This window comes from Procambarus clarkii, chromosome 48, assembly GCF_040958095.1.
Source record: "Procambarus clarkii isolate CNS0578487 chromosome 48, FALCON_Pclarkii_2.0, whole genome shotgun sequence".
NCBI classification, from domain to species: Eukaryota; Metazoa; Arthropoda; class Malacostraca; order Decapoda; family Cambaridae; genus Procambarus; species Procambarus clarkii.
In genome coordinates, this window is record NC_091197.1 from 32,923,328 (window position 1) to 32,948,389 (window position 25,062).

General features: G+C 47.9%; 1 protein-coding gene across 11 annotated transcripts in view; it reads right to left on the bottom strand.

The window, feature by feature from the left end:
* The window catches only part of Art4 (arginine methyltransferase 4), a 227,514-nt gene that overhangs the window by 86,279 nt on the left and 116,173 nt on the right, over window positions 1–25,062 (bottom strand). For 7 of the 11 annotated variants that reach the window (XR_011222360.1, XR_011222362.1, XR_011222361.1 and 4 more), the window contains exon 11: window positions 17,784–17,864. The exons of the other annotated variants lie outside the window; for them this stretch is intronic. Coding sequence is in view for 4 of the 7 variants with exons in the window: in XM_069302679.1 (XP_069158780.1) it covers window positions 17,784–17,864 (81 nt within the window). In the remaining 3 variants the exon portion in view is untranslated. The remainder of the gene's footprint in view (window positions 1–17,783; window positions 17,865–25,062) is intronic. 11 annotated transcript variants of the gene reach the window in all.

Below are 25,062 nucleotides of genomic sequence, written 5' to 3' on the forward strand. Positions count from 1 at the left end.
TTGCACTTCAATGAACTTGTGGTCCGAGTACGTAGTGTCTGAGACAGTAATGTCTCTGATTTGCTCATCATTGTTCGTGAATATCAGGTCCAGCGTGTTCTCGTTCCTAGTTGGTTCTGTAATCTGCTGACTGAGTGAGAATTTGTCACAGAATCTCAGTAGTTCTCCGACTTGTGGTTGGTTATTTCCAGGTTGATTTCATGCTATAATGTTATTGTTTACTATTCTCCATTTTAAACTGGGTAGATTGAAGTCTCCAAGGAAGATAATATCTGGTACTGGGTTTGCTAGGTTATCAAGGATATTCTCTATTTTGTGCATCTGTTCAGTGAATTTCTCAACTGTTGCATCTGTCAGTTTGTATATTAAAATAATAATTAGATTAACCCTTTAACTGCGCGGCCTATAAATATGACACCCCCCAGTGCGCAAGAAATAAATTCTCAGAAAAAAAATCTTTTTTGTTCTGAAAGTGTCAAAAACCCCTCACTGTATATGGGTATAGCAATGGAATTTTGAAATTGTACTTACTTTGGCTGCTATGGGGTCCATAAGGTGACGTGTAACGTTATCATTCCCTGTGCGCCCGTGCAGTAAGCTCCCGGGGCCGGTGGGGCGCGCGAGTTGCCGCGAATATATTTTTGTTCATTTTGTGCGCACAGTTCCAAATACATTTTATTTGTTTTTATGCACTAATCCTATGTATAATGAACATGTACACTATATTATGGCAGTAAAACATCCGTACTGTCCAAGGACACTGTGTTACGTGCATGACACATGTGTACACACATGTTGCACATATTTACCATGTATCATGCTAATTTATGTATATATACAATCTATTTACAGACTATACACTGTCACACACTATATACATTCACCATCAACACATTCAGAACACCGCGAGTGAGAGCAGCCACACCCAGCCAGCCCTCCCTCACTTCTCCAACATTGTATTCGCCAACATTGCCCCTCCCATCATACAGTTATTCACAACAATGTTTCATGTCCATTAATGTATATTTACAACATATGGACACACTATATACATTTACCATCAACACATTCAGAACATCGCGTAGCAGTTGCCTCGTATGGGCCAATAGCAGCTGCCTCGTATGGACCAATAGCAGCTGCCTCGTATGGGCCAATAGCAGCTGCCTCGTGTGGGCCAATAGCAGCTGCCTCGTATGGGCCAATAGCAGCTGCCTCGTATGGGTCAATAGCAGCTGCCTCGTATGGGCCAATAGCAGTTGCCTCGTATGGGCCAATAACAGCTGCCTCATATGGGCCAATAGCAGCTGCCTCGTATAGGCCAATAGCAGCTGCCTCGTATGGGCCAATAGCAGCTGCCTCGTATGGGCCAATAGGCCTTCTGCAGTTACCTTTGTTCCTATGTTCTTAGCTCCTCTCAACATACTCCTGTTGCTGTTATTACACTCTATACATACACACACTGTATATACCCATGTACATGTGTGTTCCCCATAGAGAACCACAAAGCTAGTACGGTGAACAAAACAAGAGTGGCTGCCACACAGTGAGGGTACCTCAATTCTCTCCCTCCCTCACCACAATTCCTCCTACCACATTACTATGCTCAACGCTAATTATAATCACACTCCTGATCACTAATTCCTGTAAATGAATAATCGACCACAAGTTTATTTTGAAAAGGAACCTAAAAAGTAGTTTGAAGATTCCTAGATGGACGAAATAATGCTGTGGTGCTGTGGCTAGTGCTATGAACATTGTGAACAGCATTGAATCACTGATATTTGAACATTGTACCCAGTCATTATCACACTCAGGCTCTTCTATAATACTATCATGGCTAAATAAAACAAGCTATATATATATATTATGACATTATTAGGCGATGCTGTGGTCACACGCTGACCAGCAGTGCTGTGCGCTCATGCTGCGAGCGCCAACCTTGGTTGCTCACTCACTACTGAAGCTCCCACACCCAAGAATGTGGACCAAGATTTTTTTTAAAGATGGCGTCTGTTTACAAGAGCCCTGAGGAAGCTGATGTGAACCCCATGTAGCCGTGGGAGTTTTGAATGGAATGTGAAAAATACAAATACCCGGAGGCGCGTTGCACACCTGAAGCCTGGGCCTGCTGGCTCTTAACCCTTTAACTGTGCGTTGCGCAGTTAAAGGGTTAATATTTATTACCTTGATTCCAAGTACCTCTACCACCTCATTGGATGAGTTCAGAAGCTCTGTGCATGCCAGTTCCTCTTTAACCCCTTAACTGCGTTGCCTCCAAATGTGACACCCCCGCAGTGCGCAGGAAATAAATTCTCTGGAAAAAATTCTTTTTTCTTTTTGAAGTGTCAAAAACCCTTCCCTCAGTATGGGTATGCAAAAAAAAAGTCGAAATTGTACTTACTTTGGCTGCTATGGGGTCCGGAAGTTGGGGCGTGACGTCATCATTCCCCGTGCGCCCGTGCCGTAAGCTCTCGGGGGCGGTGGGGCGCTCGGGGCGAGGCGCTTGGGGCGGGGCGCGCGAGTTGCCGCGAATATATTTTCGTTCATTTTTTGCGCACCTTTCCAAATACATTTTCATTGTTTTTATGTGCCAATCCAATGTATAATGAACACGTACACTATAATATCGCAGTACAACATCCGTACTGTCCGTAGACACTGTGTTACGTGCATGAAACTTGTGTACACATATGCAGCACATATTTACTATGTATCATGCTAATTTGTGTATATATACAATCTATTTACACACTATACACTGTCACACACTATATACATTCACCATCAACACATTCAGAACACCGCGTAGCAGCTGCTTCGTATGGGCCAATATCAGCTGCCTCGTATGGGCCAATATCAGCTGCCTCGTATGGGCCAATAGCAGCTGCTTCGTATGGGCCAATAGCAGCTGCCTCGTATGGGCCAATATCAGCTGCCTCGTATAGGCCAATAGCAGCTGCCCCGCATGGGCCAATAGCAGCTGCCCCGCATGGGCCAATAGCAGCTGCCCCGCATGGGCCAATAGCAGCTGCCCCGCATGGGCCAATAGCAGCTGCCCCGCATGGGCCAATAGCAGCTGCCCCGCATGGGCCAATAGCAGCTGCCCCGCATGGGCCAATAGCAGCTGCCCCGCATGGGCCAATAGCAGCTGCCCCGCATGGGCCAATAGCAGCTGCCCCGCATGGGCCAATAGCAGCTGCCCCGCATGGGCCAATAGCAGCTGCCGCGTATGGGCCAATAGCAGCTGCCTCGTATAGGCAATAGCAGCTGCCTCGTATGGGCCAATAGCAGCTGCCGCGTATGGGCCAATAGCAGCTGCCTCGTATGGGCCAATAGCAGCTGCCTCGTATGGGCCAATAGCAGCTGCCTCGTATGGGCCAATAGCAGCTGCCTCGTATGGGCCAATAGCAGCTGCCTCGTATGGGCCAATAGCAGCTGCCGCGTATGGGCCAATAGCAGCTGCCGCGTATGGGCCAATAGCAGCTGCCGCGTATGGGCCAATAGCAGCTGCCGCGTATGGGCCAATAGCAGCTGCCTCGTATGGGCCAATAGCAGCTGCCTCGTATGGGCCAATAGCAGCTGCCTCGTATGGGCCAATAGCAGCTGCCTCGTATGGGCCATGAACACATTCAGAACATATATAATGAACATTATGAGTGAGAGCAGCCACACCCAGCCAGTCTCCCTCACTACAACATCTTACTCGCCAACATTGCTCCTCCCACCATATTGCTATAGTTCTTATTACACATGTTCTATATACCTATCTACATGTTTTATTTACCAGAACTATGCAAGTAAGCCGGTATTGTGTCCAAACAGTACAGTGGCCACCATACACTGCATGAAAAATCACACAGCAGACGACGCTACGATTACGTCACCTCCCTCACCAAAATAGCTCCTCTCAACATTCTCCTGTTGCTGTTCTTACACTATATACACACACTATATATACCCATGTACATATGTGTTGCCCATAGCGAACCACTAAGCTAGTATGGTGAGCAAAACAAGAGTGGCAGCCACACACACAATTGAGGCTACCTCAATTCTCGCCCTCCCTCCCTCATCAAAATTCCTCGTTCCACAATACTACGCACAACGCTAATTATAACCACATTCCTGCTATTATCACAATCCTGGTCACTAATTCCTGTAAATGAATAATTGACCACACGTTTATTTTGAAAAAGAACCTAAGAAATCATTTGAAGATTCCTAGATGAACGAAATAATGCTCTGGTGCTGTGGCTAGCGCTGTGAACATCGTGAACAGCATTGAATCACTGATATTTGAACATTGACCCAGTCATTATCACACTCAGGCTCTAATATAACACTATCATAGCTAAATAATACAAGTTATATATATATTTTGACATTATTAGGCGATGCTGTGGTCACATGCTGAACAGCAGTGCTGTGCGCTCATGCTGCGAGCGCCAGCCTTGGTTGCTCACACACTACTGAGGCTCCCACACCCGGGAATGTGGACCACGATTTTTTTTAAAGATGGCGTCTGTTTACAAGAGCCCTGAGGAAGCTGATGTGAACCCCATGTAGCCGCGGGAGTTTTGAATGGAACGTGAAAAATACAAATACCCGGAGGCGCGTTGCGCAAACCAGACGTGAGCCTGCAGGCGCGTTGCGCAGTTTAAGGGTTAATATACAGACCTACTCCTCTACTTGACCTAATTATTCTGTCACTTCTATATAGATTATAATTCGGAATCCAGATTTCACTATCCATGTGGTCTTTTGTGTGGGTTTCTGTAAATGCACCAAATATTGAGTTTGATTCTAATAGGAGGCCATTTATGAACTTAACTTTATTTCTTGATTTTGATTTCAAGCCTTGTATGTTTGCAAATATGAATGATTTCCCACATTGCGACTCACTTCTGGTGGGCTTTGGTAGTTCTCCCCCCACTCTACCCAGGGCCAGGGTATGTTGTTTTGTTTTGTCAAGCCCAGCCCCAGGCCAGGGTTGAGTTGTGTGAGCTTGGTCCAACAGGCTGTAGTGGTACACAAGCCCACGTATCCCCTCGATTTAAGAACCTCTTATTTTCTTATTTTCTACCATGTCTGTGGTAGAAAATAATAATAAAAAAAAAAAAACACCCACCACGAACCTGCTAACACTGCCTGCCTGCCTGCCCACCAATCCCCCTACCAGCCAATCACCCACTTGCCCCACGCACCCATCTACCAGCCAGTTAACCAGCCACCCCACCCACCATCCATCCTGTTGCTCTCCCAAATATGACTAAACAGTTTCCAACATTTTAACCCCCAGGATTTAGCAGTGCACCAGATTTAATGACCTGTGCACAGCCCCATATAGGTCATTACATTAAGTAGATACTGTACACACTTCAGCTCAGTTGGTCTGGCACTTCTTTGATAAAACTATCCCATTTTCTCTTAAAGACGTCCATGTCTGTTCCAGCAATATTTCTTATGCTTGCTGGGAGAATGTTGAACAACCATTGACCTCTAATGTTCATACAGTGTCTCTGTGCCAATGGCACCTTTGTTCTTCACAGGTTCTATTCTGCATTTCCTTCCATTATCATTCACTCCAGTATGTTGTTATTTGACTGTAAATTTGGGACCTGGCCCTCCAGTATTTTCCATGTATGTGTTATTTGATACCTCTCTCTCGTCCCTTTCTAAAGAGTACATTTGGAAAGCTTTGAGATGATCCTAATAGTTTAGGTGCTTTATCGTATCTATGTATGCCGTATATGTTCTCTGTACTCCCTCTATTTCAGCAAGCTCTCCTTCTCTGAAGGACAAAATGAGTATTGAGCAATACTCAAGATGGGACAGCACAAGTGATTTGAAAGGTATGACCTTTGTGATGGGATCCCTGGATTTGAAGGTTCTTGTAATCCATTCTATAATTTTTCTGGCTGACGCTATATTTCCTTGGTTATGTTCCCTAAATGTTAGGTCATCACACAACATTATTCCCAGATCCTTTACATGTTGTTTTCCTATTATAGGCAGATTTGATTGTGTTTTGTACCCTGTACAATGCTGCATTTTCTTTAGGTCCTCATTTTACCATTCCTAAGTACTGTACCTGGAACTTATCACTGTTAAACATCATGTTATTTTGTTGCCCAGTCAAAAACTTTATTAATATCTGCTTGTAGTTTTTTAATGTCTTCAACAGAAGTAATGTTCATGCTGATTATGGTGTCATCTGCAAAAGATGATACGAGGCTGTGACTTGTATTTCTGTCTATATCAGATAATGAATAAGGAAAAGCAGTGGAGAAAGGACTGTACCCTGAGGTACAGAGCTTTTCACTGTGCTTGGACTCTATTTTATTTGATTAACTGTTACTCTTTGTGTTCTGTGACAGAAAATTGAATATCCATCGTGCTACTTTACCTGTTATTCCTACTGACCTCATTTTGCGAGGTCAGTAGGCTATCAAAATCATGGTCACATTTATCAAAAACCTTTGTGAAGTTTGTGTATACCACATCTGCATTCTGTTTTTCCTCTAATGCCTCAGTGCTTTTGTCATAGTGGTTGAGTAGCTGTGAGAGGCATGATCTTCCCACACTAAATCCATGTTGGCCTGGGCTGTGGTCATTGGTCGCCATAAAGCTGGTGACCTGACTCCTAATCACCCTCAAGTACCTTTATTATATGGAACATCAGTGCAACTGGCCTATAATTCTTAGCTAGTGCTTTGCATAGAGGAGCTATGTCTGCTGATTTAAGAGCTTCTGGTATATCCCGTGTCCAAACTCTTCCTCCACATTATACTGAATGCCTGTATCTTGAGGTTATCTTGAGATAATTTCTGGCTTAGCGTCCCCATGGCTCGGTCCTCGACCAGGCCTCCTTTTTGTTACCCCCTCCCAAGGAAACGTCCTGTTAGACATTAAATATGCTTTAAGATATCATCTAGAAGAAAATGGGGACATTGAAACAGTTGATAAACTCGATTTAAAGAGAGGCAACTATGGGGAACTTCGAAATTTTTTTAATGAGTGTAATTGGACAGAATTGTTGCTAGGCAGGGAAGTAAATGAAATGTATGCCAAATTTTTAAAACTATACGAGGAAGGCACACAAACATTCATACCAAAACAGAGATGCAGGACCAGAAAACAGGATTGGTTCGACAGAAATTGTGAGAGGGCAAGAGACCAAAAGACACAAAAATGGAATCAGTATAGGAAGAGGCCAAACCCCCAAACATACCAGCGATACAAAGATGCGAGAAACAATTATACAGCAGTAAGGAGAGAGGCAGAAAGAAATTTTGAAAAAGGGATAGCAGATAAATGTAAAACAGAACCGGGCCTATTCTACAAATTCATAAACAACAAATTGCAGGTAAAGGATAATATCCAGAGGTTGAAAATGGGAAACAGATTCACGGAAAATGAAAGGGAAATGTGTGAAACATTAAATGAAAAGTTCCAAAGTGTGTTTGTACAAAATGAAATCTTCAGAGAACCAGACACAATAAGAATTCCAGAGAACAACATAGAGCGGATAGAGGTGTCTAGAGATGAAGTGGAAAATATGCTAAAGGAGCTCGGGAGGAACAAAGCAGCTGGCCCAGATGGCGTTTCACCATGGGTTCTGAGAGAATGTGCATCTGAGCTCAGCATTCCACTTCACCTGATCTTTCAGGCATCTCTGTGTACAGGAATCGTAGCAGACGTGTGGAAACAGGCTAACATAGTTCCAATCTACAAAAGTGGCAGCAGGGAAGACCCCCTCAATTATAGACCTGTATCATTGACAAGTGTAATAGTGAAAGTATTGGAAAAGCTAATCAAAACTAAATGGGTAGAACACCTGGAGAGAAATTATATAATATCAGACAGACAGTATGGTTTTCGATCAGGAAGATCCTGTGTATCGAATTTACTCAGTTTCTATGATCGGGCCACAGAGATATTACAGGAAAGAGATGGCTGGGTTGACTGCATCTATCTGGACCTAAAAAAGGCTTTCGACAGAGTTCCACATAAGAGGTTGTTCTGGAAACTGGAAAATATTGGAGGGGTGACAGGTAAGCTTCTATCATGGATGAAAAATTTTCTGACTGATAGAAAAATGAGGGCAGTAATCAGAGGCAATGTATCGGAATGGAGAAATGTCACAAGTGGAGTACCACAGGGTTCAGTTCTTGCACCAGTGATGTTTATTGTGTACATAAATGATCTACCAGTTGGTATACAGAATTATATGAACATGTTTGCTGATGATGCTAAGATAATAGGAAGGATAAGAAATTTAGATGATTGTCATGCCCTTCAAGAAGACCTGGACAAAATAAGTATATGGAGCACCACTTGGCAAATGGAATTTAATGTTAATAAATGTCATGTTATGGAATGTGGAATAGGAGAACATAGACCCCACACAACCTATATATTATGTGAGAAATCTTTAAAGAATTCTGATAAAGAAAGAGATCTAGGAGTGGTTCTAGATAGAAAACTATCACCTGAGGACCACATTAAGAATATTGTGCAAGGAGCCTATGCAATGCTTTCTAACTTCAGAATTGCATTTAAATACATGGATGGCGATATACTAAAGAAATTGTTCATGACTTTTGTTAGGCCAAAGCTAGAATATGCAGCTGTTGTATGGTGCCCATATCTTAAGAAGCACATCAACAAACTGGAAAAGGTGCAAAGACATGCTACTAAGTGGCTCCCAGAACTGAAGGGCAAGAGCTACGAGGAGAGGTTAGAAGCATTAAATATGCCAAAACTAGAAGACAGAAGAAAAAGAGGTGATATGATCACTACGTACAAAATAGTAACAGGAATTGATAAAATCGACAGGGAAGACTTCCTGAGACCTGGAACTTCAAGAACAAGAGGCCATAGATTTAAACTAGCTAAACACAGATGCCGAAGAAATATAAGAAAATTCACCTTCGCAAATAGAGTGGTAGACGGTTGGAACAAGTTAAGTGAGAAGGTGGTGGAGGCCAAGACCGTCAGTAGTTTCAAAGCGTTATATGACAAAGAGTGCTGGGAAGACGGGACACCACGAGCGTAGCTCTCATCCTGTAACTACACTTAGGTAATTACACTTAGGTAATTACACACAGGATAACAAAGAAATTAGTGAAATCCTAACAAAATCAGTATGAGGACATGTTTAGCACTCCAGTAAACAGCAGGAAGGTTATCTTGAGATGATTTCGGGGATTAGTGTCCCTGTGGCCTGGTCCTCGATCAGGCCTCCACCCCCAGGAAGCAGCCCGTGACAGCTGACTAACTCCCAGGTACCTACTTACTGTTAGGTTACAGGAGTATCAGGGTGAAAGCTCTGCCCATTGTTTCTCGCCGGCGTCTGGGATCGAACCCGGGACCACAGGATCACGCGTACAGTGTACTGTCCGTTCAGCCACCAGCTTCCACCCTCCCAGGAGGGTGGAAGATATAAACAGCTTCTTTAAACATAATATTCAAACCCCTCCTGATAAGTACCTGATATCAACATGAATACATGAATGCTGCACACGTTTATTAACGCTTACTGGTTTCATAGATATTGCTCAAGGTCTCGCCCTCCTCCAAATTGTTAAAATGGTTAAGAAATCTACTACTTACAGACATGGCCTAATAACAATATAGATATTTCTTGCACCACCGCTCACACACATTAGCAAACACTGCAAAACGTGAGAAAAAAAAGACGATAAAGAGTAATCTTACAGTACTGCTACCACGGATACCTAAATCCAGTAAAAAAAAAACCAGCGTTGAATGTAATGAAACGCCATTTTCTGGGCGAGCCCCGGAGGCTCCCTGGAGCTTATCGGGCTAATGTGTGTTATGTTAGACCGGGACATTAGCTATGGAGTTCAGACCTACCAGGGACCAGCGCCAGAACCTGGCCCCTTCAGAGAGGTTTCAGGGAGCAATGGCCCTGGAAAACCCCATATGGTTGGGGGTTTTCCTTATCTGCCATCGACCGGGGTTAGGCACCCAGAAAGGTAGGCGTAACAAAACAAACCCCACATGGTAAAAAACTACAACAAAAACCGAACAAAGAGGTAGAAAACTCCCTACAATCCCAAGGAAAACAATCAAACAATCAATTTACTGCCGCGCCGGTCGTCCGCGCAGCCCTCCCCTCCCCGGGAGGGGGAGGGGGGGGGGGGGGCCCGGACCTCACCGCGCCGGCTGCCGTCAGTTCGGAAACTAGGCTTCAACCAACGCGAAAAATCCCGCCGACCGGATGGGAGGGAGGGTAACCAGGGAGCCTCCGGGGCTCACCCAGAAAATGGCGTTTCATTACATTCAACGCTGGTTTTCTGGGGGGAGCCCCTACGGCTCCCTGGAGCTACATACCCAAAGAGAAGGAAAAATGGGACTTACCCGGGAGGCGGTGGCCACAAACTCCTCAACTCGAAGTCGAGACAACTGGCTGCAACCTGCGACCCAAAGCAACACAAGAACGACGAGGAGCAGGGACATTCACCAAATAACGGGCGGCCAGGACCCTGTTCGACTTCCAAAATCCACGCGCCCGAATATGAGCCCAAGACATATTACCAAACACGGCAGCCAAAGCCGCAAACTTCCTAACGTCATGGGCGCGAGGATAGACCGCAGGCTGGCTAGATTTAATAACCCTGCGGACAACCTGGGAGACCCGAGCCCTGGAACAGGGAACGAGGGAAACCGGATCAACCCAAAGCGCATCCCCAGCCACTCCGGCCGAAGCGCGCAGGTAACGGCGAAGTGCAGCAACAGGACACAACACATGATGCACCCCCGGCCGAACCAACCAAGCATCAATGACCCACGGACCCCTCCGGAAAGCAGCCGTCTCGTTCTTTGCCAGAAAGGACGGAGAAGGCTGCAAACGGACAAACCTACCCCCAGGACCAAAAGAGCAGTAACCCCTGCGCCGGAGGAGAGCATGAAGCTCTCCTACCCGGCCCCCAGAGGCCAATGCCAACAAAAACAAAGCCTTGGAAAAACAATCAGGAACCGAAGGGGCCACCACAAACCGAGGAGAGGAAAGATAGGAGAGCACCCTGTCCAAGGACCAGGACGGCTCAGGCGGCGCATGAGCAGGCCGGAGGTGAAACATAGCACGGGAAAGCTTACGAAACGGGGCGGATGTGACGTCCACCCCGAAAGCGAGCTGGAGCGGCTCCGCCAGCGCCGCACGATACGAGGCGACAGTATTAGGCATCAAATGACGGTCCTGAAAAAGCCAAGTAAGGAAGGACAAAACAACCCGATCCGAGAGAAAAGACAACCTACGAAGAGCCAGAAAATGGCGAAAGGAACGCCAGGAAACTTCATACTGTCGCCTAGACGAAGCTCTCAGGTGGGACACCATCAAAGAAGCCACCTGATCACCATAGAAATGGTGATACACCCGCGTCAAAAAGACCAGACGCGAAGAGCAGAGGAGAAGGTCGAACCAGCCCCGTACCGGATCGGGCCGACCTGCTGAAAGAGGCGGAGCCGCGGGAAACGTCCCGGGTTCGGGCACCGAGCCAGAAGCACCGGAAACCAAGGCTGGGCCGGCCACCAAGGGGCCACGAGGACTACTCTCCCCGGGAATGTCTCTAACCGAACCAGAACCCGAAGCAACAGCTGGACCGGAGGAAAAAGGTACAGGTAACCCCACCTCGACCAGTCCTGCCGAAAAGCATCCACCGCGAACGCCTCGCAGTCGGGGAAGGGCGTCACATATAGAGGGAGACGCCGGGACCACGCCGACGCGAAGAGGTCCACATCTGGGAGACCGTACGTCTGGCAGATCCAACGAAACGAGTCGTCGTCGACCGTCCATTCCGTGGACAGGGGAAGGAAGCGAGACAGACCGTCCGCCAGAACGTTGGACACTCCCCGGACGTGAACCGCACGGAGAGCCAAACCCCGAGAATCCAGCAGACGAACCACTCGAAGGGACCAACCCCAAAGAGCCAAGGACCGAAGAGAACCCCCGCAGTTCAGGCAATGAACCACCGGAGAACAGTCCGAATGGAGGCGAATGGTCGATCCCCGAGCGACCCGAACCCTCCGAAGCGCGAACCAGACAGCCGCGAACTCCCGAACCGTGCTGTGAGCCCGATGGAAGGACGGACCCCACCGTCCCTGGCCTGCCTGGTGAGCACTGGTCACAAAGCCCCAGCCGAGAGACGACGCGTCCGTGAACACATCGAGCGAGGGCTCGGGAAGGCGCCAAGGCACCGAACCCCGAAAAATCCGAAGAGGAAGACGGTGACGCAGCAACCGACATAAGACCCCCGGAGGGCGAACCCAACGATCGCGAGAGAGGCGGAAAGGACGTCCCCGAAGGAACCAAAACAGACGCCGAAGCCAAACCCGACCCGGCGGGTAGACTAGCATGGCGAAGTTCAGACTCCCGCACAACCGCTCGAGCAACCGCCGAGTGACCCGGGACACTCTCAGAAACAGCAAACGGCGGTCCCGCAGCCGCCGCAACGCCACCGGAGGTAGAGACAAGGAAGCGGTCCGAGAATCCCAAACAAGACCCAGCCAGGTCCGAACCTGGGACGGAACCAGATGGGACTTCCTCCAGTTCACCAGGAACCCGAACCTGGCGAGCTGGGAAAGAACCAAATCCCTGGCGAGCAGACAAGCTGACCGACTGGGAGCCCACACCAGCCAGTCGTCGAGGTAGGCCAAAACCCGAATCCGTAGAAGACGCAGACGGGTCACCACAACTCGGGGTCAGACGCGTGAAAACGCGAGGTGCCAGATTCAGGCCAAAAGGTAGGCATCGAAAACGGTAAGCGTGACGCCCTACCACGAAGCCTAACCAGTCCCTGAACCCCGGATGAATAGGAACGTGCCAATACGCGTCCTTTAGGTCCAGGGACACCATCCAGGCACCCGGCTCCAACAGAAGCCGGACCTGAGACAGAGTAGTCATCCGAAAGGAGGGGCAAGGAATCCAGGGGTTCAGACGGGACAAGTCCAGAATGAACCTCAGATCCGCACAGTCCCGTTTCGGCACTGGAAACAGGCGGGAAACCCACCTGAGGGACGTAGTCGGTTCGACCACGCCCAAGCGCACCCACTCCAAGATGACTTGACGAAGCGCAGGAGAAGAGACCTGCCCTGTTAGCCCCGAACCCCCCAAAGGAGGACGAGTCGCCCAACGCCACCGCAGGCCGGATGACACGACCGAAAAGGCCCACAAATCGTGGGACCAAGCGTGGGCAAACAGAGCGAGCCTCCCCCCCAGCGCCCCGTCAACGGGGCAAACCGCGAAAGGGCCGACGCCCCGCACGAGAACCCAACCGTCGAACAGGGCGAACACTGCGCCGCCCAGACGACGCTGGCCCCAAAGGGAACAACGGCTCAGAAACCGGCACCAAAGGCCCACCTCGACCAGCGGAAACCGAAACCCTGGCACGACCCCTCCGAAACTGCCGAGAACGACTGCTCCGGAGAATCAACAAGTCCGCCATAGGACAACAACTAGCCGAAGCCGCATGCAGAAACTGGGACACCGCAGACTCTGCAAACAGCAACGGACAAAAAGGAGACGAAAACCTAAGAGCCAGGGCCCAAGCGGAATCCAAAGAGAGGGCGAGCACAGCCTGACGGCACGCGAGGCGAGAAGCAAAAAACAGAGACACCGCTTCCTTCAGGATGGGCGCAAAGAGCTTCAACAGTGCAGCCGACGCCCTAGCTGCTGAAGAAAGCGCCCCGGACGAAGGCCCTTCAGCCAACGCTCCCACATCCTCCTCGAGCCAAGCAGAAGAGAGCTCGAGAAGGGAAAAGAAACGCAAGACCGAAGCCAAATGCCCACGGGAGCGCAACTCCTCCGCAACCAATGAAGCCGAAAGCTGAGGAACCTGCACGTGAAGCTGGAAAAGGCCAACATCCCGAGAAAGCACAGGAGCGAATAAGCACGCATTAAGGTGCTCAAACTCGCCCCCCAGGTAAACCTGCATAAAAGTAGCAGTCTCGCGCCAATCAAGCGTGCGGGTCCGACAGAACCCATGCCACGCCCCCAACGCAAAGAAAGGGCAGTCTGCTAGCCAGGAAGACCCCGGAACCTCCAAACGTACCCAAAAACGGGAAGAAGAACCGGACTCAAACGAGGACGGATCCATTGGGGAGGCATAACCCGGGTCTCGCAAGAGGTATGCAGCAAGAGCTTCCCGAGCCACCTTCGCGGAGAGACGGGAAGTAGCAAACCCCTGTAAAGACGGAGCCGAGGTACCCAAAGGCGCCCGGAACCGAACACGGGGAGGAGCCGAACCCAAATCATACTCATACAGGGAGGGAGGATAAGAAAACCCCTCCCCCTGCAACAATAAACCCCGTGGGGAAGGCAAAAGCACCCAAGCGGGGTCACAGGGGGCCCAAGGCCCCCAGGCCGACTCCTCCCCAGCCCCAGGATCCCTTACGTCGGGACCCGGGGCAGAGCCGTCCTCCAAACCCTCTACCCCTGAAGAAAAGGTAGAGTCCAAGGGAAAGGCAGACAAGGGGGCCTGCTGGTGGGACCCAGAAGCCTCGGCAGGAGGAACCGGCTCAAATGCCTCCGTCCCCGACCCGGATGGGGCAGCCCCCGAAGCAGCCCGAGTCTCTCCACCAACTAAATCCTGTGCCAAGGCCGAAAGCCGCATACGTTTCGGAGCCGGACACAGGGGGGGTGGTGCAGGAAGAACCACAGGGCGTAGGAGTCAAAGCCATAGCAATCAACGCCCCCAGGTCAGGGTCCCTAAAACCAAAACGGGGCAGCCTCGGGGCATCCAGGCGGGAAACCGACCTAGCGCGTTGCAATAACCTAAATCTAACATGCAACGCTGATGATGCCTGTACTCTAATAGGAACATCCTCAGAGTAAAACCTGAGCACAAGCAGAGAACAGGACTCGCAAGACTCCGGGTCAAAGGTGTCATTGACCCAACAGGCAGCATGACGGAGGCAAAACAGGTGACTGTCACCCTGAGACAAGGGCACACTGCAACCTTCAAACCCGCACAAGGCAGGCTGGAACTCGGGAGACGCCTCCATGGGTCCCCGAGCCCCGACAGGGGTTTCCAGGGCCCGTAGGGTAGCAACTACGGGAAGCCCAGGCAAGGTGTTGCAAACCGGTTAAGAAACCCAAACAAAACACGGGTAAATGATAATACTGAAAACCCCTGGGACGTGTACAAGCACGGGGGCCTAGCAGAGGACCACCAAAACAATACCAGGGGAACTATGGGCCCACGAAGCAGCACCTCCACCAGGCAACCAAAAACAAAACAAAAGAAAAACCCCGCAAAAGTACACCGTCCCCAGAGCAACAGGAACCGGTCGCCGCTTAGGTGGCAGGCCGCGCAACACCTTGACGCCCTAACCAGCACAAAACCACTCCCTACCCAAGGCCAAACAAGGGCCCCAAGCCCCAGCTGGCTCCAAGGGCGAGGCAAATGCCGAGCAGCAAAAACCTCTACGGGAGCGGTTCCCGAACGCCCCAGAGAAGATAACCCTGACACGCAAGGGCAGTACTCACAGGGCGCCTAGGGAAGGAAGCCCTAGACGCATGCAGCCCCGGCACTGATGAAGTACTCCTGGCCACCGCACACCACAACAACAGCAGAGAACGCCACACGAGGCAAACACCGCCAAGGAATTTGAGGCCAGAGAAGCGTCTATCCCGGTTGACACTAGCTTGCGAACTGACGGCAGCCGGCGCGGTGAGGTCCGGGGCCCCCCCCCTCCCCCTCCCGGGGAGGGGAGGGCTGCGCGGACGACCGGCGCGGCAGTAAATTGATTGTTTGATTGTTTTCCTTGGGATTGTAGGGAGTTTTCTACCTCTCTGTTCGGTTTTTGTTGTAGTTTTTTACCATGTGGGGTTTGTTTTGTTACGCCTACCTTTCTGGGTGCCTAACCCCGGTCGATGGCAGATAAGGAAAACCCCCAACCATATGGGGTTTTCCAGGGCCATTGCTCCCTGAAACCTCTCTGAAGGGGCCAGGTTCTGGCGCTGGTCCCTGGTAGGTCTGAACTCCATAGCTAATGTCCCGGTCTAACATAACACACATTAGCCCGATAAGCTCCAGGGAGCCGTAGGGGCTCCCCCCAGAAAAAAAGTCAAATATTCATTTTATCATTATCAAACTTTACGCACCATTTGGCACAAAGCCTAGGCCATTAGATAAAAAAATAATAGCCGTGGAGAAAACAAAAAACAAGGATCCTGCCAGGAGATGCAGTTCTAGAATGAAACATTTCTAGAAATTTAAACAAATGACTAGGGCAAAGCTCCCAAGTGCACCAGTATAACCCGAGACTCCTGGGAAAACACCCTGGCATCAGGCCCTGTAATTACCCAAGTGTAGTTACAGGATGAGAGCTATGCTCCTGGTGTCCATTGTACTCTTTGTCGTATAACGCTTTGAAACTACAGTACTGCCGGTTCTGGCCTCCACCACCACCTCATATAGTTTGTTCCAACCATCTACCACTATGCTTGCAAAATAAAACTTTCTAATATTTTTCTGGCACCTTCATTTCCTTAGCTTGAATCTGTGTCCTACTGTTCATAAAGTTGCTGGTTTCAGTAATTACTTTTATTAAAAAACTTTCATAATTGAAAGTGAATTTAATTGAAATGGAATCACATCCTCCTTTGATGAAATGTTTATACAACTACATTTATTGTCAAGATATTTGTTGAGATCACACCTGCCCAACAAGGTTTTAATTAATACTAAGATTGGCCACCAAGAAACTACTAGATGTGGTTAAAATAAGCACTTTTAATTAGATTTTCTAAATAAATGCAGAAAGGTTCAATGTGATGCACATAAACTTCCTAAAGATATCTCCCAGAAACCACTGAAAACCGAGAAAACAAACGATTATCTAGTCAAGCCTGAATACAGCACTAAAGAATAATGAATAGTAAATGTTAATTAATGTGGATTACCATTCAGTGAACTTTATACAAAATATTTTGATATCTGGTATTTTTAGATAATCATATGTAATTGTATGGATTGGTAAACAATAGTGGATAAATCACAAGATGCATTTGATATAATAATGGCAAATCACAAGATGCATTTGATATAATAATGGCAAATCACAAGATGCATTTGATATAATAATGGCAAGAAAACAAAACAGTAAATGCGTCTACAAGAAGAGGATGCTCTTGCCTGTTCATACGCAAGTCTACATTGATGTAGAGACATGTGCACAGACAACAACATTCACAACACACATCCCATAATGAAAATAGCAGTCATATTAGCAGAAATAGATCAAATATATAAAAACCCAAAGAGTTGCTAAAACACAAAGCTGCCATACCATAAAAAGGGCTCTGGCTCTCAAGGCTAATAATTTGACTTTAATGTTCATATCTTACCTTTCATACTCTTGCTCTGAGAAACTTCAGGAAGTGTTGACATGCATTACATATACTTAGCAACAGGCTTAACAACATGCAGTATCATTAAGAAAGAAGTTCAGTCTCGGTTCCTCCGTGACAAATTATTTAGACTGTTAATCATTAATGTGTTATTTTCATTAAAAAAAGGTCAGTACTTTCACTGATTGGCTAACTGCACTTTCTCAATAACTCAAAGAGAAAATGCAGCTTCTCGTATCTCAAGAAAATGTGTGATCATATTTGGACACTCAATAAATGCCCGAGTTATCTTCTAACCTTTGCACTTTAATGTTTTCTATAAAATGTAACATTTGAAAATGAACTTCTCAAAAACTGAAATGCTAAGGATGTGATAAGAATAGTAAAGTATGAGAATGCAAGTTACCAAGGGTGATGAGAGAGGTTCCTTGGTCCAGTGCTACTTCTCCAAGACCATTCACTGTTATACCATTCACCATGTTAACTGCTGCAAGGAAAATAAGTTTGTCAAGAGTAGTAACTAACTTTTCCAAATAAATCCATCAATACTTGTAATGAAACCCATATTTCTGGCGGGTGCTCTCGTTGGCTCCCCGAGCCAGCTGCCCGGTTACCTCCAAGACTAGAACAGAAGGAATACAGAATTATATGAACATGTTTACGGATGATGCTAAGCTACTGGGTAAAATTGGAGACGCAGACGATTGTAATGTCCTTCAAATTGATCTAGATAAAACAAGTGCTTGGAGTGTCAAGTGGCAAACGAAATTCAATGTGCATAAATGCCATGTTATGGAATGCGGATTCGGAGAAGATAGACCTCACACAACTTACAAATTATGTGGAAAGGAACACAGAACTTTAATAAAGAAGGCGACCTGGGGATGGTTTTGGATAGTAAACTGTCGCCAGTGAAACACACAAAGAACATTGTGAGAGGAGTGTATGCATTGCTTTTCAACTTGAGACTTGCTTTTAATTATATGGCTGGTGAAATACTAAAGAAACTGTTCATGACTTTTGTGAGACCAAAACTGGAATTTGCAGCAGTTGTATGGTGCCCAAATCTCACGAAGCACATAAAGAAACTGGGAAAGGTGCAAAGGCATGCTACAAAATGGCTTCTGAAACTGAAAAACAAGAGTTTCGAGGAGAGACTAGAGGCGTTAAACATGCCAAAACTAGAAGATAGAAGAAAGAGAGGTGATATGATCACCACTTACAAAATACTAACAGGAATAGACCGAATTGGCAAAGAGGAATTCCGGAACCCAGCAACTTCACGAACAAGAGAACACAGATTCAAGCTAAGAAAACAAGGTGCAAAAGATATATTATACTGTACAATTTCATTTTGCAAACATAGTGGTAGACAGTTGGAACAAACTAAGTGAGAAGGTGGTGGAGGCCAAAACCGTCAGTAGTTTCAAAGCGTTATATGACAAAGAGTACTGGGAAGATGGGACACCATGAGAGTAGTTCTCATCTTGTAACCACACTTAGGTAATTACACATTCCCCCGGCTCGTTCCTTATTAGTGTGAGTAGACTGAATTTATTGCTGTGCCCAATTACCCTCCTCCTACCCTGGTCTCGCTTCTTGTTCCTTCCCAACTCCATTTCCTGTCCCTCTTTGCATTTTCCTTTGCTTCTCCTGACTAGTTCTCTTTGCTATTTTTCTTTCTTCCTTACTCATGTCCTGGCCACTCAACACCTAACTGTATCTTCCGCATCACTTAGTCTTCACCTAGTACAGCATATATTTCACTGGAAGACTTCTCTGAAACGTAATATTCACCGGTGTTTAGTTGTTCCTGTTGGATCACCCTTATCCTACAACAACCCAGCATTGAATGTAATGAAACATCAAGTGGGGTATACAGTAGAGCATTCCGACCCACGTGGGTCGGAATGCCACATGGGGTATGCAGATTGCACCCACTTTCCCATATACCGGTAAAGATATTATTGCAAGTGAATATTTTATAGCTTATGTTAGAGAGCCATTCATGCAACATCTTGTTGACAAAACCAACAGGTATGCATAGCAACTGCAACTTATTGCAGGTGGCTTATTACCTGCTTCACGTATGACACGATGGAAGGACACCACTGTGGCTCAATTGTACGTGTTCTTAGCTCTGTGTCTGCTTATGAAACATTCCATGAAACACGTACAGGTAATACAGGATTATTGGAACAAAGATAGCACTGTTCCAAGCCCTGTGTTCAACGTTCAACAAGTACATGTCACAAGACAGGTTTCTGATATTTCAACTGTGCCTACACTTTGAAAACATTACAAATGTTGATAGAAATTATCAACATTTGAAAGTGTGAAAAGTGTTCAGTCATATCAGACAAAAATTTTGCCATTATTTTGTACCAGGACAGAATTTTGTCACTGATGTTTACCTTTAATCTTTTCTAGACTACCTTACACTTCACAAGCTTGACTACATACCACCTACAGGAACCAAAGCCAAAGGTGTGTGTGAGTGCATTGTTTGCAAGCACACAACGAAGAAACGGGAAGCGAAAATCTGTGTGTATCTGGTGCATCGAGTGCAAAGCTGTGCTGTGTACCATGGACTGCTTCTTTGATTATCACTCACCTTCGAAGTACTGAATATGGAATACAGTGTGTGGCTGTGTAGTGTGAGAGTGTACATAGTAATATTGTGACAAACATTTTCATATACACATTAGTGACACATGGATCACAGTTCCTTGGAACATTATGAACGTTCTGCGGTGTACATATTGTAAACAACACAAATGTGCATCAAATACAATAAAAAAAGTAATTAGAAAACATTGAAAATGCATTGAAAAATTAATGAAAATATATTTGTGGCAACTTGCGAGTCTTGAATCGCCCATGCGACCGCCTCTGGGAGCTTCCTTCACGGGTGAACATGTATTGGTCATGTCACACTGCATCTTCTCCATGTTGCCACAGCCAAAGTAAGTTGTTTTTTATATTGAATTTTACCTGTATATGTTCAGGAAAGGGATTTAATAATATAACGCTTCAATTTCCACACACCACCAGAATGTCACAATAAAAGTCGCGCAGGATGGAGGTTAAAGACTCGCAAGGGCTGATGTAACTTTAAGTGCAAATTTTTTATCAACTTTTTGTATCATGTTAAAAAAATAAGTGAGATATTGATTAAGAGAAAAAGCAAGACAGTATTTTTATCCCACCCAGTATTGCTAGCAACAGGGAGCCACCATTTGGCCCTTCCAGAAAATCACAATTTTGGACTGGCAACTGGTAGCATAATCTGTCAAGATACTTAGAGGGATCTGGGATTTGGATATGCCACTATACAATAACCCTCTAACTGCTCCTGTCACCCCTCAAGCAATTTACGCCTCTGCACCTATCTCCTGCAGCATATTTACTGTGCCCATATATATATTCGCAAGTCCCAAATATTTCTATATGGACATCATTCAACATTAGAAACCTCTGGCAATCATTTGCTATATTGGAAAAAATACTGAAAGCCTTAGCTTTCATTTTAGCAATCAGAAAAAAAGCGTTGAATATAATGAAATGCCATTTTCTGGGTGAGAGACCCGGAGGCTCCCTGGAGCTATCCAGGCTGATATGCTAATGTCAGACTTTGGCATCAGTCTATGGAGTTCTGTGGGCCTACCGGGGACTACGAGCCAGAACCTTGCCCCCCCTCAGAGAGGCAAGGGGAAAGGTAAGCATTCCAAAACAAACCCCTATTCTGGTGAAAATTGCTACATAAAGCCAATCAAGTGGATAGAACTCCAAAAAAAGAATTGAGCAAACGAGCAGGACGTCACACGTCGCCGAGCCTCTGTGCAGGTCCCCCCTCCCTGGGAGGGGGAATGGAGAGCCCCAGACCCCAGTGCCGGCCATCCACACATCAGTTCTGAGGTTGGACAACAAAACACGCGGAAAACCGCCGACCGGGGAGAAGGGAGGGTTGCCGAGAAGCCTCCGGGTCTCACCCCAAAAATGGCGTTTCATTACATTCAACGCTGGTTTTCTGGGGGAGCCCTGTCGGCTCCCCGGAGCTAACTACCCAGAGGAAAAGTAGAGGGGACTTACCCGGGAGGCGGTTGCTGCTCACTCCTCAACCCGAAGTCAAGACAACTGGCTGCAACCGCCGACCCAAAGCGACACAGGCCCGACTAGGCTCCGGAACGTTCACGAGGTAGAGCGCAGCCAAGACCCTGTTCGACCGCCAAAAACCCCGCACCCAAATGTCACCCTAGGACATGTTGCCAAAGATGGCATCAAGAGCAACGAACTTACGATCATTATGGGCATGGGGATAGATTGCAGGCTGGCTAGCCTTAATAACCTTGCGGACGACCTGGGAGACCCGCACCCACTTACAGGGAAGGAGGAAAACTGGATCAAAAGTTTCAAACAAAAACAACCCGATCAGAAATTGAAGACAACCTATGAAGAGACAGGCGGCCACGCCCAAGCGTACCCACTCCAGGATGACCAGACAGAGCACAGTGAAAGAGGCCTGCCCTGCCAGCCCAAAACCCCCTAAAGGAGGAGAAGCCACCCAATGCCACCGCAAGCCGGAGGAAACGATCCGAAACGCCCACGAATTGTGGGACCAGGCGAGAGCAAACAGTATGAGCCACCCCCCACAATCTCAAACAGGCCAACGACCCTTATGAGAGCGCGACCAATGCTCAGAGCGATCACTGCGCCAACCAGATGCCGACAGCTTCGCAGGATGGGCCGGCCCTGAATCTGGCACAACTGGCTTATGATGACCGAAGGGATTCCTAGCCCTAGCACAATCATTCTGGGCAGAACCACCATGTCCCCCCCCCCATCCTCCCCTGAGAACCAACAAGTCTGACACAGGCCGGCAACTAGACAAATCCGCCTGTTGGAGGAAAGTGAAGAGCAGAGGTGCCATAGGCACAATCAGAGAACACTGTATAAACATCAGAGGTCAGCGGTTGTTCAACGTCCTCCCAGCAAGCATAAGAAATATTGCCGGAACAACCGTGGACATCTTCAAGAGGAAACTAGATTTATTCCTCCAAGGAGTGCCGGACCAACCGGGCTGTGGTGGGTATGTGGGCCTGCGGGCCGCTCCAAGCAACAGCCTAGTGGACCAAACTCTCACAAGTCAAGCCTGGCCTCGGAGTAGAAGAACTTGGGGAGTAGAAGAACTCCCAGAACCCCATCAACCAGGTATCAACCAGGCCTGCAGAAAATGCACCACCGCAGACTCTGCAAAGAGCAACGGGCAAAAAGGAGATGAAAAACTAAGAGCCAGAGCCCAAGCGAATTCCAAACAGTGGACAAGCACTGCTTGCCGGCACGCGAGGCGTGAAACAAAGAATAGAGACACCGCTTCCTTCAGAATAGGCACAAACAATTTCAGTAAGGCTGACTATGCCCGACATCAGATGCAGGCCCGGAACCTAGCTCCTCCACATCCTCCTCGAGCCAGTCCTATGACAGCTCCAGCAAGGAAAAGAAGTGAAAGATCGAAGCCAAATGCCCACGGGCATGCAAATCATAGGCCACGAGGGACACTGAAAGGGAGGAACCTGCACATAAAACTACACCTGACCAATATCAAGAGGAAGCACAGATGAACAAGCACGGATTGAGGTGCTCAAACTCACCCCCAGGGAAACCTTAACAACCTTGGTAAACTCCCGCCACTCAAGCATGCAGGTCCGACAGAACCCATGCCACGCCCCAACAAAAAGAAACGGCAGTCTGCCAACCAGGAAGACTCTGCAACCTCGTAACACATCCAGTAAGGAAAAAGAAGAACCAAACTCAAAAAGATGAAGGACCCATTATCAAGGCATAATTCAGGGTCTTGCTGGAGGTAAGCCACAAGAGCCTCCTGCACCTCCCTCATCGGGATGCCGAAATCCTCCAGGAGGAGGAAACTGAGGAACCCAAAGGAACCCGGAACTGAACCCGGGGAGGAATTGAACGCATATCAAACTCATACAGGGAGGTACGTACTCGTATGTACGTAGTTACGTACTCAAACTCGTACATAACAACAAGCCCCGCGCCGAGGGTACCAACACCCAAGCGGGGTCAAACGGGGCCCAAGCCCCCAAGTCAACTCCTCCCCAGCCCCGGAATCCTCCACGTCAGGACCTGGGGCCGAGCTGTCCTCCAAACCCTCTGCCTCTGGAGAGAAATCCATCAAATAGCAGGGATGAAGTGGCCCCGCTGGCGCAACCCATAAGCCCCGGCAGGAGAAACAGGCTCAAATGCCTCCACCGCCAATCTGGAAGGGGCAGTCCCCGAAGCTGCTTGTCTCACCACCAAGAAAACAACCCTGCCCCGACTCCGAAACCCTCAGACGTTTGGGAGCCGGGAGCAGGATGAACCACAAGAGGGGAAGGACAAGGGGACATAGACGAAACCATGGTTGAGGCGACTAACACAAGTCCGGGTCCTAATAACCAAAGCAGGACAGTTGTGGGGCATCCAGAAAGAAAACCAACCTCGCGTGTTACAGCAACCTAAACTGTGCATGCAAAGCTGAAGCTGCCTTCACCCGAATATTAATATCAGTGGACTGGGTGAATTAGAGTACAAGCAAGGAACACAACTCGCAGGACTCCGGGTCAAAGGTGTCATTGACCCACCAGGCAGCATGGCGGAGGCAAAGACGGCGAGTATCACCCTGAGACAAGGGGACAGAGCAACCTTCAAACTCGCACAAAGTGAGGTGGGACTCAGAGATCTCCTACATCGGACCATCGGACCAATGGCCCTGGGCACCCCCTCAACGGGGGTGCCCAGGGCCATTTGGCTGACTGCTAATGGAAGCCCAGGCAAGGTACTGCTAACCATTAATCCCAGAGCTACCAAGCAAACTAAAAACTGAACCTCTGCAATGTGTGCAAGCACAGGGGGACTAGGAGAGGGCTACCAAAATAATACAAGTAGTCCTGTAGCCACACAAAGCAGACCCCCATCAGGCAAACAAAAGAAAAGCAAAAGAAAATCCCTGCAAAAATACGTCTCCAGGAGGAACAGAACCGGCCACTATGCGTATTAAAGACAGCTGCACAGTACCTTGCGCCCTTCCCAGTGACAATACTACCTCCTACCCAAGGTCAAACAGTAGCAAAAAAGCCCCAGCCAACCCCACGGGCAGACAATCACTGAGCAGCAAAAGAACCCAGCGGAGGTAGTTCCCGTACAGTTTGTGGAAGGTAACCATAAACAGCAAGGGCAGTACTTACAGGGCACCTAGGGAAGGTAACCCCCCCTAGATGCATGCAGCCCCAGTACGTCTTGAATTATACCTGGCTCGCACACGACCACACAGCAGCACACCACCACGAGGCATAGCACTGCTCAAAGAATGGAGTCAGAGTCGAACGACCACCATTCAACACATCAGCCTCTGAACTGCAGTTGGATAGCAGGTCTGGGGGGGGGGGGTTCTCCCCCACCCCTTTCCCCTTCTAGAAGCAGGGAGCTGTGCAAACAAGAGGCGCAGCGGCGGTGGTGACAAAATGCGTGTTTGCTTGTTTTCAACTTGGGGAGTTTTGCTTGCTATTTCGGCTTTCGGTCGCAATTTTTAACCAGCTGTAGTTTGTTTTGGATGCCCACCTTTCTGGGTGCCTAACCTGGTAGATGGCAGAAATAGAATGCTTCCAACCAACTGGGGGTTTCTA